We start from the raw sequence: 17900 nt of genomic DNA on the forward strand, positions 1-17900 counted from the left end.
CACTCGGCTTGTGTTGTTTAAAGTGGCAAAGAAAATATTTGAACAACTCAACGGCAATGTCACTTTTCAGAAATTGTGAGTAACCCATGACCACGACCCACGAGGAGTCATTTTTATCCAGAACGTATTTTTTTGTCTTTTATGTCTGTGACTGCAGACAAACATAAAGAATTGTTTGTAGTGTTAGTAATAAAGTTAGTAAGACCACCTGGGTGTTGAATTTCTGTTTTTTTAATAATAGCAAATGTATGGTCATACTTAAAGTAAAATATGTAAAAAAAAAAATGTGAATCACCGATCCTTCCATGATGTGATGTCTTTCACTGAGAATGACGTAGTGTCATTCATCACCGATGAGCAGATCTGCCTCATTCCTCAGCACTTATTTGCAGCTTGTGAAACACGATGCTAAGTAGCTCCCTGTGTGAATCATTTCTGAAGAGGAGGCAACATGCTGCATTTCCTCTGTGCCTGTAATTAAAAAAGCAATTTACACCAATGCAAACTAACTCAGCGGCATCGTAGTGAAGAAGCTGGCTGCCGCCTGTGCTCTGCGCTAGAGGATTTAGGCCCACAGCCTTCCTGCCGTGCCATTGGAGTTTGAATTAAAGGCGTAAGCCTCAGAAACACAGAGAACACCCTTTGAAAACTCCCATTTCCTGCTCCATCTGCCATCCCTGTAGAGTTCCTCCCTTCCCATGTCAATGGAAATCAGGGAATAATAGAGCAAAGTTAAGGATTTGTGTCTTTTTATGAACAGGCTTCTGAAAGGCATAAACAAGTTAGAGGAGAGATTAAGGAATAGGTTTTACTGTGACAAGACACAGAACAAAGACACATTCCTCTATTTTCTTTTCTTCGCGTGATTTATTTAGAGGAAGTAGCCTCCTTGCTTACTCGGCCCCTTTCTGTATTATCTTCAGACAGCCACTGAACCTTGTGTGATTTTACTCACCGTGTTTTCTCTAGTCTTCACAGCTCTGGGCAAGTTTCATTGTTTTACTCATTTGTCTTTCCTCCACTGTGTGCTCCTTCGCCAGATTCACAATGAAGATTAATTCCCGCAAAACCCAGTGGATTAAATTGTGTCACTATATTTTATGTAGTTCCCTATTAAAATGCCTTCAAGTCACTATAGTGTAATACACAGCTCTGCGTCTCCTTATAAAAGTCAATTTGTGTGATTAAACTGAGGCTTATGGAAAGGCCTGATGTAATGACTTTTTCCCTGCGTCAGTCAAATTACCGGTGTGATCTCTCCGCCGAGTTATTGGACTACGATCTCCCGCGCTCTCTGCTACCGAACACGAACGCCACTATAGCAACATCTCACCTCTAAGACGATATGTGAAAGACGAGTTATGGCCAAATTATGTGTCAGCAATGACATTAAGTTTAAAAAAAAAAAAAAAAAACTATGCTGAAAAGCACACTAGGTCACATCTCTTAATACGTGTCAGTACACTGAGGTTAGTGTCACCTCTGTAGTCTTGGAGGCAGTAATTGACAGTAAAAATAGGAAGATGCTAAGTTAGTAACTGCAGGAGTCTACTGCTTATGAAAAGCAATTGAACATCTGCTTGTGTTTGAAAAGAGTCCAGGGGGATTGCTGATTCCTCTAAGTTGCCCACAGATGAAATATTGCAGCTGTGGAAGGAAACATTAAACCGCCCCCCCTTCAGCACCTATTGACATCGTACATTCGCATGATATACGACCGTCTTTATCATCTTCAATGGCTTTCACCAATTAATGAATCGCGCACTCAGCAGAAACAATGGTCCCGGTATTGATAGCCATATTTCCGCATGCATTACAGGGTTGCATGTGAACCAGTCTGCTTGGTAAAGAGGATTAAGTTGAACCTAGCTCATTTCATGGCTCAGTGTTTATGCGCAGAGTAGTGTATTAAAGGACTGATCCGCAGATTTGAGAATGGGAGTAACAGCATGGAGCCCTGGTTTTATTTCTCTTCTGCTTGTCAGGGGGTCAAGCAAGCTCAGACAGAAGTCCGTATTTTAAGGCCACCTGCAGCGAGGGAGGTGACGGGTTCATATCCCAGCTGGCGGTAGGCTGAAACATGTGGACTTCTTGTACTTGTTTAAATGAAATATGTACGGCCAAATGTCCCGACACAGCCTAGGGTCTGTATCTGTCTGGTGGAGCCTTTAGTAAAAGAAACATCCCCAACTTTCTTTACCCCTCTCTTTGACTGGCACTTTATCCTTGATCTTGAAGGTCAAGATTCCTCCTCTTTCTTCCCCTCTACTCTTTTCCCCAAAGTGCCTGAGGTGCTCCTCGCTCTGTGAGATTAGCTGCTAATCCATGAAAGGTAGCGGATTGGTTGTGCTCTCCGTTTGAATGTTATTAAAGAAGCCTGTCCTGAGGTGTGTGTGTGCGCGCTAGGTGTATATGTGCATGTGTACGGTTGTTCTCAAGGTGTGTATGCCGTGTGTGTGTCCTTGTTCTAATCCTGTGATAACCAGACCCAAACCCCTGAGGCTAAGGAACCTATGCGGGGGTGAACAGAAAGGGGGAGGAAGGGATGGACAGAGGCCAGACGTGGCCGACAGAGCCGGGGGTTTGTCAACAACAGAGATCAGAAAAGGTGACTTTAAGTCTGACAACTCAAACGACGGCCTTGCAGCTCAGGTGAAGCTTTTTTGTTAGAAATACAGTTCTGATTGATCAATGAAAGTTGGAATTAAAAGCCTGGGGCCTGTATGTATTTCATTGTGCCATATTTATTTATTTATATCTTAGTTCTTTGTGTTTTGTTAACGTCAGTTTTGCCTCCTTGCTGCCTTCTCCTTTCTAGCCGTTGTTGGCATCATGTTAAATTTCTTGCTGGATAGGCACTAGGGATGGGCGATATGGACTAAAATTTTATCCCGATAATTTCTGGTATTTATGACGGTAACGATAAAAATGACGATAAATAAACACCAATTCAGCCTAATCTTTTTGACTATAATGCATCGGCAAGTTTTATCTGAGTTGTTGTTGTTTTTTTACCGGACTCTTTGGATGAAGTCGACGCTGCTTCTGCATCCTTGCGCATTTTCTGGCTTTCTTCATATTCTGGTTTGTGCTTGTGTTTGAGGTGGTGGAACAAATTAGTGGTGTTACTGTCCTTTTTATGCACTATTTGTTAGCAAACCTTGCATGTTGTAATTTGCTGCTCCGCGTCAGACTTTTTAACCCCTTCATGCCTAGTGTCACGAATTCGTGACGCACTGTTTCCGTTCAGACTGCAGCCGAAATAACGCATGTAATACTCCAGTGTCGGTTTGTGCACATTCAAAAAATTCCTAGGAACGTTTTGCAAGCACTAGTTTCTCGTAGGACCGGCCGGAATGGTAAGCAAAAATACAAATATTTCATTTCTTTATATAATTGAAAAATCAATTCAGGCGTTAAGGGGTTAAAACCAAACTAGATAATGGAGGTGGAGCCTCATTTAGGAACGAGCTCCTCGCTGCCCGGCGTATGGGTGTATCTGCTCCGCCTTCCGCCACTGTCAATTTGTCAATATTCCATACGTGTTGGGCTGCGAGTGAGTCGCGCACATATATACGTCATCTATGGGAATTTATCGTTTTTATCGCGGGATGACATATTCTTACCGTGGGGAATGTTTTTGACGATATATCGTAAACGATGAAATATCGCACATCCCTAATAGGCACCACAATTGTAGATCGAGTCGTCCAAAGCCAACACTTAGACTGTGCAGCACTTCATCCCTGTGTATGTGCTGTATGTGCGTCTTCATGCAGGTGCAGGATAAAAATAGCATGGGGACTCGCAAAACAACAACATGCTCCTTAGTACTACTAGTAGTCCAAAACCCCAGGGTAGCTTTAAGTTTGATATTTATGTCATAGTAACTGATGTGTGGTCACTTTTGGTTTAATGAAACCATCTCTACCATGTCCCCAATGTTCATGGAGCGCCAATGCTAATTCACATGTTTATCAAGTAAAACAGTGCATCAAATGTCCCGTGAAATGACACTTTTTCGGCTCACGTACAAAAGATAGATAAACGTAGATGATTTGAAGCTGCTATTCATACAAGCTGCAGCACCATTTGGTATACACAATAATCATCCTAATTAATGTGTTTATAATTTGTTGTTGTTAAAAGGCTAAATGATGCACATTTAATGGCATGAGGAAAAGTGTCCTCAGAGTGAAGCGCATTAAAAATATAATAAATCAGTTCACACTGGCAACAACAACATTTGTCCAAATAACAATGACAGTAATGTGTTACTACTGCCTCTTGTGTGGTTCCATTTTCCCGTCCTGTGGTCACAGTAGCGGGACGGCGGAGCGTCAACTTTGTCATGCTGCACGCATCATGAGATAATCATCCTTTCAGGCCTGTAATTGTAATATTAAAGTCCTGTTTACATTGTTTTGACGACAGCAGCCTGAGGTCAGATCTGACTGAGGCTGGTGTTGTTTTGGCAGAAGGTGGAGGGAGTCAAGTAGGAAGAGAAACGGCCGGCTAGAGAGAGATCCCTGGTGACAGGCTGTACATAATTGATTGTTTATCTGTCTACAACCTGAGCAGCAGCAGTCGGCGAAGAAATACTTCCCTCGCGCTAACACACACACACACATTTCAGGGATTTAGTTGGTGATTAAATTGGGAGTCGCTTACACTGAGAGCAGGAGTGTAATAAGCCTAAACTCCTAAATAACCCAAATTACCAGGAACCAATACTCAACTCAAGGGTCAGAGTAATAACACACACATTGACACACACACACAGCACCTGGTGGCTCTGCTGCTCTGTCTGTATAGACTGACGTCTAGCTGTTTGTTGCTCTGCCAGATGTGACCTTGAAAAAAAAGAAAAAACCTCTTTCCTCTCTCCTGTGCTCTTATTACTGCTTTCACATGCCCATGAGCAGACTTTAGTTCTGCCCAACACCAGGTACACGCGTGCAAGTGTGTGTATGATGCAACGAGAGAAGAGCCCTCCTAAGTGCCCTTCAATCCGACTCACGCGCGCACACACACACACATACATCATACCCTGGATGGAGGAGCTCATCACAATGTCACTTTCAATTTGGATGAGCCCACAGTCTGTTCAGGAGATATAATGGATTGGATGATGGCAGGAAAATGGATGATGCAGCTCAGGTCTCCTGCAACAAGCATTCAGGATTCTGATCCTTTCACTCTTCAGGTGCCATCTTTCAGGCCTCAGATCTCCCTGTCTTTTATAACGGCACGCATTTAAAAAGCCCCAAGTTGTGGCGTAAAAGACATATAAGTAGGCGAGACGCAGAGAAACACGGCATCTCTGTGGTTAAAGGATGCTCCAGAGGCCTGCTTCAGGTGTGCACGAGGAAACGGCTGAGTGGAAGGGTTTTATTCCTGTCCACTGCCAGGCTTGTTGTACCCCCAAAACCCCTAAAATAACTAGAACTAATAACCAGTACTATTTTCTCCAGTTTAGAACTAAACTCTTTGAGATTGTGTTTTCCAAGAGTCATAACCTTTTCTGAGAGACTCTGAAAGTTGTATCTGCACTATAAACACGTGATAATATGTGGTGAAAAATGATTCTCTGGCTCAATTACTAAATGTTGTTCAAAGACTGTAGTTAGAGAGAGCTCTCTTCCCAGTACCTTTCATGGTGGGTTACTGTTCTGCATGCTTTTGGGCCGTTGGTACACGGAGATGTTAAATAAGGATTTCAGAAGGTTAAAACTAGTCCAGAAAGTTTTTCGGCGCCTCAGCTTATATAGCGCTTGGTAAGCAAGTATAAAGCAGAAAGCAATATTTATGTGAATCTTCAAAATACAATGGACTTATCTTTTGTGTGAACCTTTGAGGGATAAAGATCTGCCTTTGTGTTCAGGGACAGATGAAGGACGTGTCTCTTCCAAGGAAAAGGGCTTAAATGCTCTACAGAGCTCTATAAGTGTTTCGTTTAAGTCGTAAGCCAGCATCAAATAACGTGGTATTGCAGGTGTAGTGTCTGGGTTAGAGCTAAATGTATGTAAACAAACATGGAGGGTTCATAAGACAAGATGAGAAGGACTGAATAAGTGACCACAGTCTGACGGACTCGACTTTAAACCTGTATCTCTCAACGTCTCAAATACGTCATCGACTCACTGTGGATGACATTCTAGATACATGTGTTGTTTAAAAGGAATAATCATTAAAAGTATAATGATTCAGATGCTTTCAAATGTTTTGTAAGATACTGATACTGCCCGTTACTTTATAATAGCAGCTTCTCACATTTTTCTGTTATCTAAAAGGGACCATACTTGTTGAATCCCTACTCGCAGCTCACTGTTGTCAACATGAAAGTCCAACAAACATTACATAAACATGCTTACAATCTTAGACAAAAAAAGAGAGCTAACAGCAGGCTGCTGAAGAGATTATTTTTGTGGTTAAACATAATTTTGCTGTAGAGCAGTGCTGAGGTCCAGGAGCCACCAGACAGATCGAATCACATTTGTCTGTGAATACAGCCTCTCGACAAAAAGCAAGCAGAAACACTGGGAGTGATGTCGTCACGAAAAAGAAACTTCTCTCCTGCAGCCTCAAATGGTCTCATTTACAGCACTTTATAAATTCTCCTCCCTCCTGTGAAATATATGACAATTAGCTGTGATTTTATCCTGCTAGTTAATGCTTTTCCGTCTCATAACGGTAGCACATGATGTGGGTTATATTATGACAAGGAGACTACTCTTTAAAATGATTTTTTTTATTCACCATTAATCGCTTATTTTCCACATCTTTCAAAAGTACGTTCTCCTTTACGCAGCAGTTTTTCAAGTGGCATGATTACTATATTTGCACTCTGGACTTTTTCGCATAGTAGCTTTTACTCCAGGCTTTCATTTTATTGTATCTTAGCCCTTCAGGCATTGCATCGTATCCTGGGGTTTTCCACATAGAGGAGAAGAGATTTTCTTGAGAGTTCTGCTTCTAAAGGGACATTTTGTTTATTCCTGCATAAAACTTGCTCAAAACACGTAGGTACTTAGCGCGGCAGTTGTTTCAATTTACAACACTTAAACTAAAGGCCAATTACTTTAATGTGATACAAGGAGATGCTTTTTTTGTGTGTGTTTGTACAAATTAAGCAGTTTATTTTCGTTTTTTACAAAGCTCAGTCGCTCGCGGTCTTCATTTCCGTCCCTCTTGATGCAACAACAAATTACAGCAGAAGCCGAGTTTTTATGACAGACTGACTGATGGGAGATGGAGAAATAAGTAATCCTCCAGTCAGCTGTCGGTCACTGATTTTCTTATTACCAAACTCACAGCTGTCTGAATATCAAGTAATTTAAAACAAGAAGAGTCTAAACCCTATTTTTTTCTCAATGGAAAGTAAAACAAATTACCAGCTGGCTCTGCTCTTTCCTTATATTTAAAGGGAAAATAACAAGTCACTTTTCCTTAATCAAGTGTTATTTTGTTGAAAGCAGCAGCGGTTTGCAGATGTGAGGGTGGTGTCTGAACTGCGTCTTTTTCTCAAGGATATATAATACAAATGCACATACATATATTACTGAAGAAATTGCTGAGATTCATGTCTGTTATGTTTTCAGAGCATGACGAGTGCCTCAGCGGACTCCACAACTGCGACGAGAATGCCCTGTGTTTCAACATGGTTGGAGGCCACAGCTGCTCCTGTAAGCCGGGCTACACCGGCAATGGGACGGTGTGCAAAGGTAAGCCCCACCATGTCTTTGACTGCTAGTTTCATTGTGCCTCATATGATCCTCTGTCACTGTTTGTGGTTTTCAACATTTTAGTCTAGGTTTCATATCAGACCAGACCACCTTGTCTTGGACAGGAACAGTTTACGCTGTGCATCATGGATGCCATCATGACCTGCTTTGAAAATTAAAATAAAAAATCAATTCTACAAAATAAAGACCTCACCTCAATAATCGAGGGGCGTCCATGTCAGACGAGCAAATTAAAGGTCTTTATGTTGAGCCGTGCCTTTCTCTGTTTGCTCCTCTATTTGTTATCTACCAGAAAATTGACATGACCTCAGCTGGTTAATCAATGCCTTTATTAGAAATCTATATAAGGTGGAACTGCACAGATTTTCCACATTAACTTCAGTTTACTCGTCATGCCGAGTGCTGGGCATCCTCCGGGAACAACGAGCAAAACAAATGGCTGTTTTCGTTTCGTCAGCCGTCGACTAACAATGCTCGTAGGAAAGAACTAAACCCTCTCCAGTGAGAAGCCGGTGGTTTGCTTAAAGTTCCCAAACAAAATTTGCCTTCAAGCATTTAACAGAAGAGTTGCCGGTCATCGATGTTACCTTTTCTTGGGCTTGTAGACAATAGAAAGAGAGAGTGATGGTTGCTGGTTTGGTTGAATTATGGAACTTGACAAATAAAAGTCTCAATTTTGCCAAGTCTTTCCAAATGTCTTTTGCGGCTCACCAGCCTCATGGAACAGACTTAATTTGAAGCAGTGTGTTGTACTCAATTTGCTGAATTCTTTCTTTTAGGCAGTACGTCTTACTCTTTATTCGAGAGCAGCACAGTGTGATTGGTGTATATATTTCATTTATTTCCATTTCACTCTGTCAACTCCAATGACTTCTCTGTGTTTTGGGGACACATTAACTGGCAGCCTAACCATGGATAATGAACATTTTTGAGTTAACCTCAGTAAGAGACATTAATCACACGGAATAATATCGCGCGAGCATATAATGAATCACACCACCAAATTAGCTCTTATTCAGTATGCAAATACATATGCTGCAGCTGGTCTAATTGCATAGTTAATGCTCGTTAATCTTGGTGAGTAATGACTCTTCTTCTCTGGTGTATCTCCAGCAATGTGTGACGGATTGTGCCAGAACGGGGGAACCTGCGTTTCGCCTAACAACTGTGTTTGCCAGCAGGGATTTACTGGGAAGAGATGTGAAACAGGTACGAGTTCATTTTATTTCCAAACCCATGTTTCTTTCCTCAAAAAGGTCAAAGAATATTTTTGACTGAATGCACAAGAAGGGACAAGAAGCAGGCGGTAATGTGCTAATGTGGTAAAGTGTGTGTGTGAGACTGAAGTTTTTGCTTTAATTACCTCGGCTCGTTCTGTGGAGCTGTCTTTGCTCTGACCCTCAACGAACGGCTGATCAGTAAATCCTGACTTCTTTTCTGGTTTGCGCTTCAGTGTGCGTGTGTGTTTGTGTTCCTGGCTGTGTGTGTCCACGAATGCGTGTGACTGCGTGGGTCTGCACTCCATGGTGAGTAATGAGCTTGTACCTCTTCCAATGGCCCGGTTGAGGATTTGAACTGCAGTTGCAGCAGTATGGGAATTACCTCATATCACGGCCCATATTAATCAGCGTGCCGCTCTCCTCATGGGCTCCACGCCACAGCCGCATCACAACTGCACAAATTCCTGATGCACAATATCCGATAGGGCGTGATAGCTTAACTGAGTATTAACTCAGCCGGCATTTACAGCGAAGGCCATAGCACTACATGGCAATATGTCAAACACAACGTTGTGATGAGACTCGAGGTTTTGGATGTGAGTCGGTGTGTTTTTCTCCACAGTGCTGGTGATTTAAGATAACCAAGAAGGACTATAATCCTTGTGGTTGTGCTATATGTACTGTATGTCTAATCCATAGCAGCGACACCTCTCTCACAACCCGCTTCAACCTTCTGGAGTGTCCTTCAGGAGACAAGCGGTCAAGCTAATAGAAAGTCATGACACTTCTCTCAGTGTGTGTTTGAATGAGGTAAACTGAGCCCCCCTGCTTTGTCATTGCTTCAGGTATTGATTGCACATAAAGAACTTTTTTTTTTTTCCTTTTACGAGGCGTCCCTTTTACTGCCCGTCTTAAAGCAAATGAATGTCATTGCGGTGAGATGCTGAGGAAGGAGGAAGGAGTGTGTGTGCGTGTCTGAGAGATTGCGTTAACACACCTAGCCGTAATGACCTATCCTCCTATCCATTTTGTGGCAGAGAAGGTTCTGAGAACCTCGTCCCTTTAATAATGGCACGTTTCAGGCAATCACACATTTCATTACCTTCTGTAGTCTTTTAGATCCCCACCTTTCTCTGTGTCTCCCTCTGTTCTTTATCTTTAGTCACCATTTTAGAAAAAAATCAGTCAAAGGAGAATATTACAAAATGTGCCACAGCTTTGTCTTGTGTGGTTTCACTGGATATTGTAAAACAGAAAATAGTTCTTTGTTGTAGTCAGTTTTTTTACGTCTTCTTCCTCAAAGTTCCAACGTTGATCACGTGTAAGAATGAATGTGTCACACATAACATTAAGGAAAATGCATCGATCGATTTTTAATATATTAAGTTAATGAGATATAACATTGAAACCTGCAAGGTTTAGATGTGCCAGCTGGTGAATTATGCTTTTGCACAGTCAGGCTAGCCGCTTCAATCTTATTTACAGTTTTTATCCAATGCTAAACCGTTTCATTTTGGTAGTAGTATATTTAAAGGACAGACATAATATTGGTATCAATCTCTTTAGTGCAATCTTGGCAGAGAGCCCTCTTCTGCCCTTTACAATATTTTGAACCCTTCCTCTAAATGTTATTAAATCTTACCTCTGGATGAATTTATTTGAAAATCTCAACAAAACAAAAATTAATTTGGAGTCACATTTTATAGTAGCGTATAGTGCTGAAACAAACGTTTCCATCAAATGTATTTTCTCTTGAATATGTTCTCATTAATTAGTTTCTAAACTATTGGGGGTGAATGATTGGTAGCTCAGAGATCAGTCTGTTTTTCGTCTCCTCTCTGCTTGTCATTGCGGCTGATTAGAATTTGAGGTTCGAGAATGCAAACACAAACAAGCTCTCCCTTGCACACCAAAACGCTTCTTGTGCCTCGGGCGACAAGATGTTTGTCACCACAGCTGCAGCTGCTGTGTGCACGTCGATCTCCCTCCTCCCTGACTCCCTCGCGATCTCTTCCGAGTCAGCCCTATGACAGCTTCCATCTTCGTGTTTTTTTTTCTCCTAGTGGTTGAATCGTCCAGGACCACCGCCAGGGCCCCGTGCTACAGGGCTAGAGCCTCTGGCACTGTTTAGAGACGCCACAAGTAATTCATTGTGAACGGAGGGGTCCTTCTTGCTGTCTCCTCAGTGTGACAGGAGCTCCCAGTGAGGGACGTGTCTCCTGCAGAAGCTCACAGAGATGTATGGGGGTTAATGTACTGTTGGATATGCTGCTCTACTGGTTGGGAGGGGGTGGGGGAGGACGGGAGGGAGGAGCAGTTTGGGGAGAGGAGAGGAGATGGAGATGTACGGCAAGACTGACAGATGCAAAATTCGAGGAGGGAGAGGGAAGAGAGGTAAAGACTCGGAGAGGGTGAGAGCAGGTGAAGTGGAAAGGAAGATACAGAGATGTTCGGAAAAACTGACAGATGCAGCGATGGGATGGGAAATGCAAAGGGAGGGATGGGTGGTTAGAGGGTAGGGGTTAGTGAGTTGTTCTCTGCATTTGGATGCGGAATGAGGCTGGTGGAGTCTGGGCTGCCTGGAGGAGGAGAAGCGGAGCTGGGTGGATGAACATGGAAAAGCTTTCACTAAGTCTGGGCTCCCCACCCCCCGAACCCTGTGAGCTTTTAGAGGCCTCCCCGGGGACTCCACCACTTCTGCTGCTGCGGCGGCGGCGGCAGACTGACGGCCTGTCATGAGACACCGAACAGGAGATATTCACGGCAGAGCAGATAGACACACACACACCTATGAGCATGCGCATATGCATTCACGTACAAAGATGCCACCAGTTTGCACATGGTCAACCGGCCGTCTTATTTCAGATTGTTGTATACTGATGTGTATATAGACAGATAGATACTTTAATTATCCTGAGGGAAATCTGGTCCCCAGTGGCTTCATCACATAGAAACAGATATGAAAGTTTATATTCATATTAGCCAGTTTATTATTATTATATTTACTTATAATATTATTACATTATTCTCCTTATTATGTACATCTGTGTTTGGGTCTGTGCAGTGCGTGTGTGTGTTAATGTGTAATCTGTCTCCTTGTGTCGCCATTTAGTTATGGTCGCCTTGTGACTGTATGTGCGCTCGCTGCCTTGTCATTACCATTCAGGAGGAATGGCTGGGGAGGGACAGGGGACACACAGTGCTGACAGACAGACACCAGCTAGTGGAGAACTCTGACACGTCATGAATTATGCAGGATACAGCTGCGGCTGGGCACATACACTTCAGTCATGGATATAAATGTACGCAGGGCCAGCCATGTAATGTTTGCCCTGAACATGCAGCACAGTCAACGTTGAAGCCCCGAGCTTGATGGTTTGAGAGAAAGATGGGATGTTGAAATACTGGGTTTATTTTTCAGTCGATTTTATGTGAAATAATCGGCACTAATATGTTTCACTGTTGGATCTCATATGTCTGCATTAGTTGTTTTTTTTAAACATGTTTCCTGTTCAGGCCTAGTATTAACGAGTGTCCTGGGGGATCTGATCACATTTGAAATTCGACTGCTCAGACCACGTTTGGAATTTGACCAATGTGACCAATCTCTTTAAGCATTATGACCACGCAATGCGTCACGGCCACACTGAAGGATCGCCCACTCAGCAGACATCCTCTTCATAACTGGAGTTTTGCCTATTTTGTTTTGAAAGTATTTCGAGTGCTTTCAGTGATTGGCCACTATAATGAATGATGGATTCATTATAGTGTACCGTATGTGTTGTCTGTTCATTAATAGTGAGCTCATTGTTATAGTGTTTATCCCTATAGCTGTTACTTTAACTAAACAAATAAATAAATCTTTACGAAGTACTAAATTACTTAATATGAGTAGACTATGTGTAATATCCTGATTTAAAACACAGTATTGTCGTATGGTTCGTTTGTCGCAGGTTCATGTTGTTATGGAGTTAACTAAACAGTGAAAGCAGACTTTTTAATCCACCTTTTGTTTTTTGTCGCTCTGTGGCGATACGTGGTTCTGAAACAACAACAATGATCCATCATTTTGAGATGTTGTATAAACCACTTATCGCTCCACTTTGCATTTTCTCTAACTACAATATTCTGCTGTTGCCCAAATGATGTGCATTTTATTTGTGAATAGAGCACGGATGATCTGATCACAATTGATCACTAGTGTGGAGATGCATTCTAATACCAGGTGTGAACACACGTGCTTGGAGCCGTCCTTTTGTGATCAGATCACCCTAGACACGTGTTAATATCAAGTGTGAAAAAATATGAACATGAAAGAATCTGAGTTCATAGTTTTTTCTTGAATATATTATTTATTTTGTGCTTTGATCATTTACCTTTGTCTCATGATAGAACAAATTCAGGTGTCTGTATGAAACACAAAAACCCAAGTTGCTGCTACTCCACTATATAACCAACTCTGTTTTGTTTTTCTTTTCATTTGGGCTTAAGTTTCAAGCAAATGTATTTCTCATAAGATCAGTAAAGTGCAGAGGAGCAAGGTTGTCCACTAACCAAAACCTAAATCTATTCATTCTGACTTGTTTTCCTTTATAAATGAAGCCTCGCTGTGAAAACCTGTTCATTTTAAACAAGCTTGTTTCTCTTGAAACAGCACTTAAATGCAAAAACACACAGCTTCTTCGTACAATGTAATCTAATATGATTTAGAAAGCATACTTTAATAAAACACAGACATTTGGACCGAATCGTGGAAATGTGAAGTTATCAGAGCTTTTAGCCGGCAGCATTTTATATGTTACATGACATAAGGTGGAGGTATGAGAAAGTTAACCTCATGGACTTCGATAAATCTGCTGTTCGACGTTGCACTTAAACCAAATTGAGCTTCAAATGATGTGGTTGATTTTTTAAAAAAAAACATAGGTGACTAATGACCGGGAAAAAGAAGGGAAGAAAGGTCAGAGGAAATAAAAGTGACTCTTCAGCCAGATCAGATAAATTTAATGTTGAAGACACAGAATTAGTCATATCATATGTAATATCAAAAGCAAACCAAATCATTATCGTGAAGGTTGTACTGGATATGACAGCTCTGGATGCTTTTAAAACACCAATGAAACAGCAGCGATATGAATACACACACTTCAAGGCTAACTGATGTCAAGCCACAATCTTAGAAATAACTTAAAGCATCTTTCCTCACGAAACTTTTAAAAAACACACCAGAAATCTAAGAAGACTTATAATAAGGGAACTTCTCAGCTTTGAGATGCTTTCAGGAATCAGCGCGCAGGACTGTGAGGGGTTTTTAGCAGCCGATAGCCCCTGCATGAAATAATTGGACGTAACATCTGTGAACATCCTCTCTCTGTTTCGGTCTTAGATGTGTGTTTATTGACTGAATTGCTGACCTCTTCCTGTGAGATGAATAGGGAGGCAGCCTTTGTATTTCATTCGTTTTCAGCTCATTATCTCCTCCTTTCAAGGCCCTCTAAGCTTATTAGGATGCTTGGCCACCAGTTAAAATTTGATGTCACTATGCTGTCAGTTCTGTAACTAATGGCCATCTCTGCTGTCCTTGGCTGGCCTCTTGATAGTTTCTCAAAGGACACCGTGGGCTGCTGAAGGGAGAGGAGCATTTGATCGGATGCTGAGGATGGACACCTCTGCCTTTCATCTTTCAGTTCATCTCCAGGCTCAAGTCCTCGTGGGCACTGAATCAGGGGGAGGCCAGTTTAGCATCAACAGTGTTCTTTAAGGACAAGGAGAAAGAGATAAAAGATTTTTATGCTCGGTGTTAATGATGCTATTTAGATTTGTGACTCCTACACACTCCTGGAGGGTTATGTTCAAGAGCACCATCAAGTATCCATGGTGCATTACACCTACACTGTAAATTGATGTTTTATTGGAAGGAAAGACTCTTGCTTTCTCGAGTCGTGATCATTTACCAGCACACGTCTTCTTCCTATGTATTCTCTTTATGTGTGATACTACATACAAAAAGAGACATGACCTAAGGAAAGCCTTTTCTCAGACCTAAGATTTCTTTGAGTTGTGTGGGGAAAGGAGAAGGAAGAGAAGTTGAAGAAAGGAGAATGTTTAATTATTATCCAGTGAGAGCAGATGAAAGGACACAAGGCGAAAGAAGGGGGACGGACAAAGGGAGCAAAAAGGAGGTGATTTTTAAGAGGATGTAAAAATGGAAGAAGAAAAATAGCAATCAAGAAGAGGGGGTGGGTGGGAGGAGGCAGTGATGGTCAGTGAGTTCATGAAGAAACCGTGAAGGCTGAGGTCATGCTGGCGTATAGACCAGGACACAGAGAAGAACAGAGCCAGACAAACAGTTTGTTCCCTCAGACCTCATTTACATTGATGCTGAGCTCCATGAGTTTAACGCGACAAACTAGATGGACAAAAACAGCAAAACAGCAGATAGACCAATAAGTGAACAGCCAGAGTTACACAAGACAGAAGATAATCAGAAATAAAATGACATATGATAAGGGTAATGTTCATTAATTCTGGTAGAGAGACAGACTTACATATGATAATACCAGGATAAACAGACTAAGACAGAGGAGTTGCTGACAGATACTTAAACAGTTGACGGCTGCAGTGTGTGTTCCTACAATGGTCGGCAAACATCACAGCCTCATCATGGTTTAAATCTCCCCTGGGCACCTCCCGCCCAGTACTCAGGCCCAGGTAGTGAATATTTAAAACCATATTAATTTTTTTGCCTCTTGACAGCTCCCATGATGCACCGCTGCATCTCTCCCTCCTTCACTCCAGGATTTACCCACAAGGCCTGGGGGCCTGGGACTGCTTAAGTTCAAGCGGCTTGTTTAAGCACAATGATTATGTATTCATTATTTATTTAGAGGCGGCCTTACAAAGCACTCACTTCATCACCCATAATTAGTCTGTCTTAATTAGGCCCTGCTAATGGCCGGAGCTGTCGTTGAGCTGAGCGCAACCTGCTGCTTCTACCTAAATGACACATCTCCCAGGGATAGGTTTCTGCTATAGCTGCTGCAGTGCAGCGATCTGCACTGGGCGCTGACATCGTTTAAACGGCTATAGAAATTAAAGTGCGTGTTGGTCTCTGCAGCCACATGCAGCTCTGTGTGTAAATGATGTGCCATTTCTTAAAAAAAACATCAAGTAGTAGTTTGGTTCCAGCAGATATGGAGCAATGTTAGCATTCATTTGGAGGTAGTTTCAGTATTCACTCCTCTCTCAGGCTTTGCTTATACTTCAGGCAAATCAGATTAGTTTCTTAGATCAGATCTTTACAACAGACTGTCTGCACCAGATACCACCAGCCTAACAGCACGGGTTGCCGCGGCGAAGACGTAAGTGTCAATAACTACGCGCTGTAGCTGTTCTAATGACGCAGCTTTCGTACACGGATGACTCCCCCCAAAGTGCGAACAGACAACTCTTTTTGGAGTTAGTAAGTGGATTCGTCTCCATGTTGTCCTCCATAGTGCCGTGCTAGTAGCAGCATAGATTCTGCATATGTCGCTCTGGATCTGACGTGGTTGTTATGTGAAATCAAAGCCCTGGTGAGACTGTCCAGGTTGTACCATATAAAATTGAACTGCATATCAGACTACCTCTAAATGTGGTTTTTGATCAAATTTGGAAGTTGCAAACTGATTTTGCAGCGTGAACAAGGCCATTGCTACGGTTTGGTTTTATTAACATCAAACAGAAATGCTCAACTAAAGGTGCTACAGTAAATGTTCCACTTTGTTCACTGGCTCATAACCTGGTCCCTGCTGAAAGATGCTAAATATCCCAAGGAGAACTTTGTAAAGGAGATATAATCATGAGTTCTAAACTATAGTGTAATGCAGTATAGCACTTTACACAGTGTAACCTTTTATACTGTTAGTATGATTAAACTGACCACTGCAGCTTTAAATGCCACTGCTTAAACAACCCACGGTCTTATAAGCTGCCAGTTACCAACAAAAGGTTGCCTGTTCTGTGTCTCCATTTGCATGTTTTTAATGTATACAGCAGGTGAAAAAGAGTGATCTCAGCTGTACTTCTAAAGCCAGAGGAATTACACACAGAGAGATTGCATTCTCTGTGCGCTTGCAGCTACCGATTGTTCACAAGGCTTGTTTCCAATTTGCCATGATTACTCATCCACTCTCCCACTCAAGTGCTTGCAGATATGGATTTGTGTTTCAGTGTCTGTTTCATCTTCAGGAACTCGGTGCGTAACTCAGTTCGCCTCGGGTTTCACGACGATTGATTAATTATTTGAGTTCACTCTTTCTCTTAATGAAGACTGAGCACCAGCGACAGTCACTCAATTACTCTTTACTGTACATAAGAGAGCGGGGATCCATTCCTCACATTATCACCTTGTCATGTGCATGCCAATAAGAGCTTTGTAAACATTATTATTGACTTAAATGTTCTGCAGTCCTATCTCAGCCGTCATCCTAAATCCGACAAGACAAATTCATCTCAATTTAAAATAAACTTATGTTAAAATGTCATCTGACTTTGGAGCAGGAGTTGACATCCAGAGATGTTTCTGAATAATTCCTCCCAGAGCCTATGGATTACCAGGTAGACCTCTGGGGAAATGGAAATCAGGAAATCAGTTTGAATTAGGTTACAGTATGAGAGATGTACATGCAGCAGCAGTAACAGGCTTCGTACTGAGCGATGCGGCGCAGCAGAGCTGCACCCCACCCCTAAGGGCTGTCTGTCAGTCAAAGAAGGGAAAAGACATGTGGTGGAAACTGAGAGCGGTGAAAGGAAGGAAAGCAGGAATGGCTAAAAGCAAAGAACTGTAGCTGTCCGGGATCAGAATAGGCAGTGAGAAGGAAGTGAAGAGGTTATCAGGAGCAGGGACAGTGAAAGGGAGACATGAGGAGAAGAGGGCAAGCTAAACCCAACTCCA

At 42.2% G+C, this 17900-nt stretch overlaps 1 protein-coding gene across 2 annotated transcripts in view; it reads left to right on the forward strand.

The window, feature by feature from the left end:
• nell2a (neural EGFL like 2a) overlaps window positions 1–17900 on the forward strand; it is a 76520-nt gene that overhangs the window by 44940 nt on the left and 13680 nt on the right. For both annotated transcript variants that reach the window (XM_084555469.1, XM_084555468.1), the window contains exons 14-15: window positions 7602–7724; window positions 8859–8954. In XM_084555469.1, the coding sequence (XP_084411595.1) occupies window positions 7602–7724; window positions 8859–8954 (219 nt within the window). The remainder of the gene's footprint in view (window positions 1–7601; window positions 7725–8858; window positions 8955–17900) is intronic.

Source organism: Chelon labrosus (genome assembly GCF_963514085.1).
Source record: "Chelon labrosus genome assembly, chromosome: 11".
Lineage (NCBI taxonomy): Eukaryota > Metazoa > Chordata > Actinopteri > Mugiliformes > Mugilidae > Chelon > Chelon labrosus.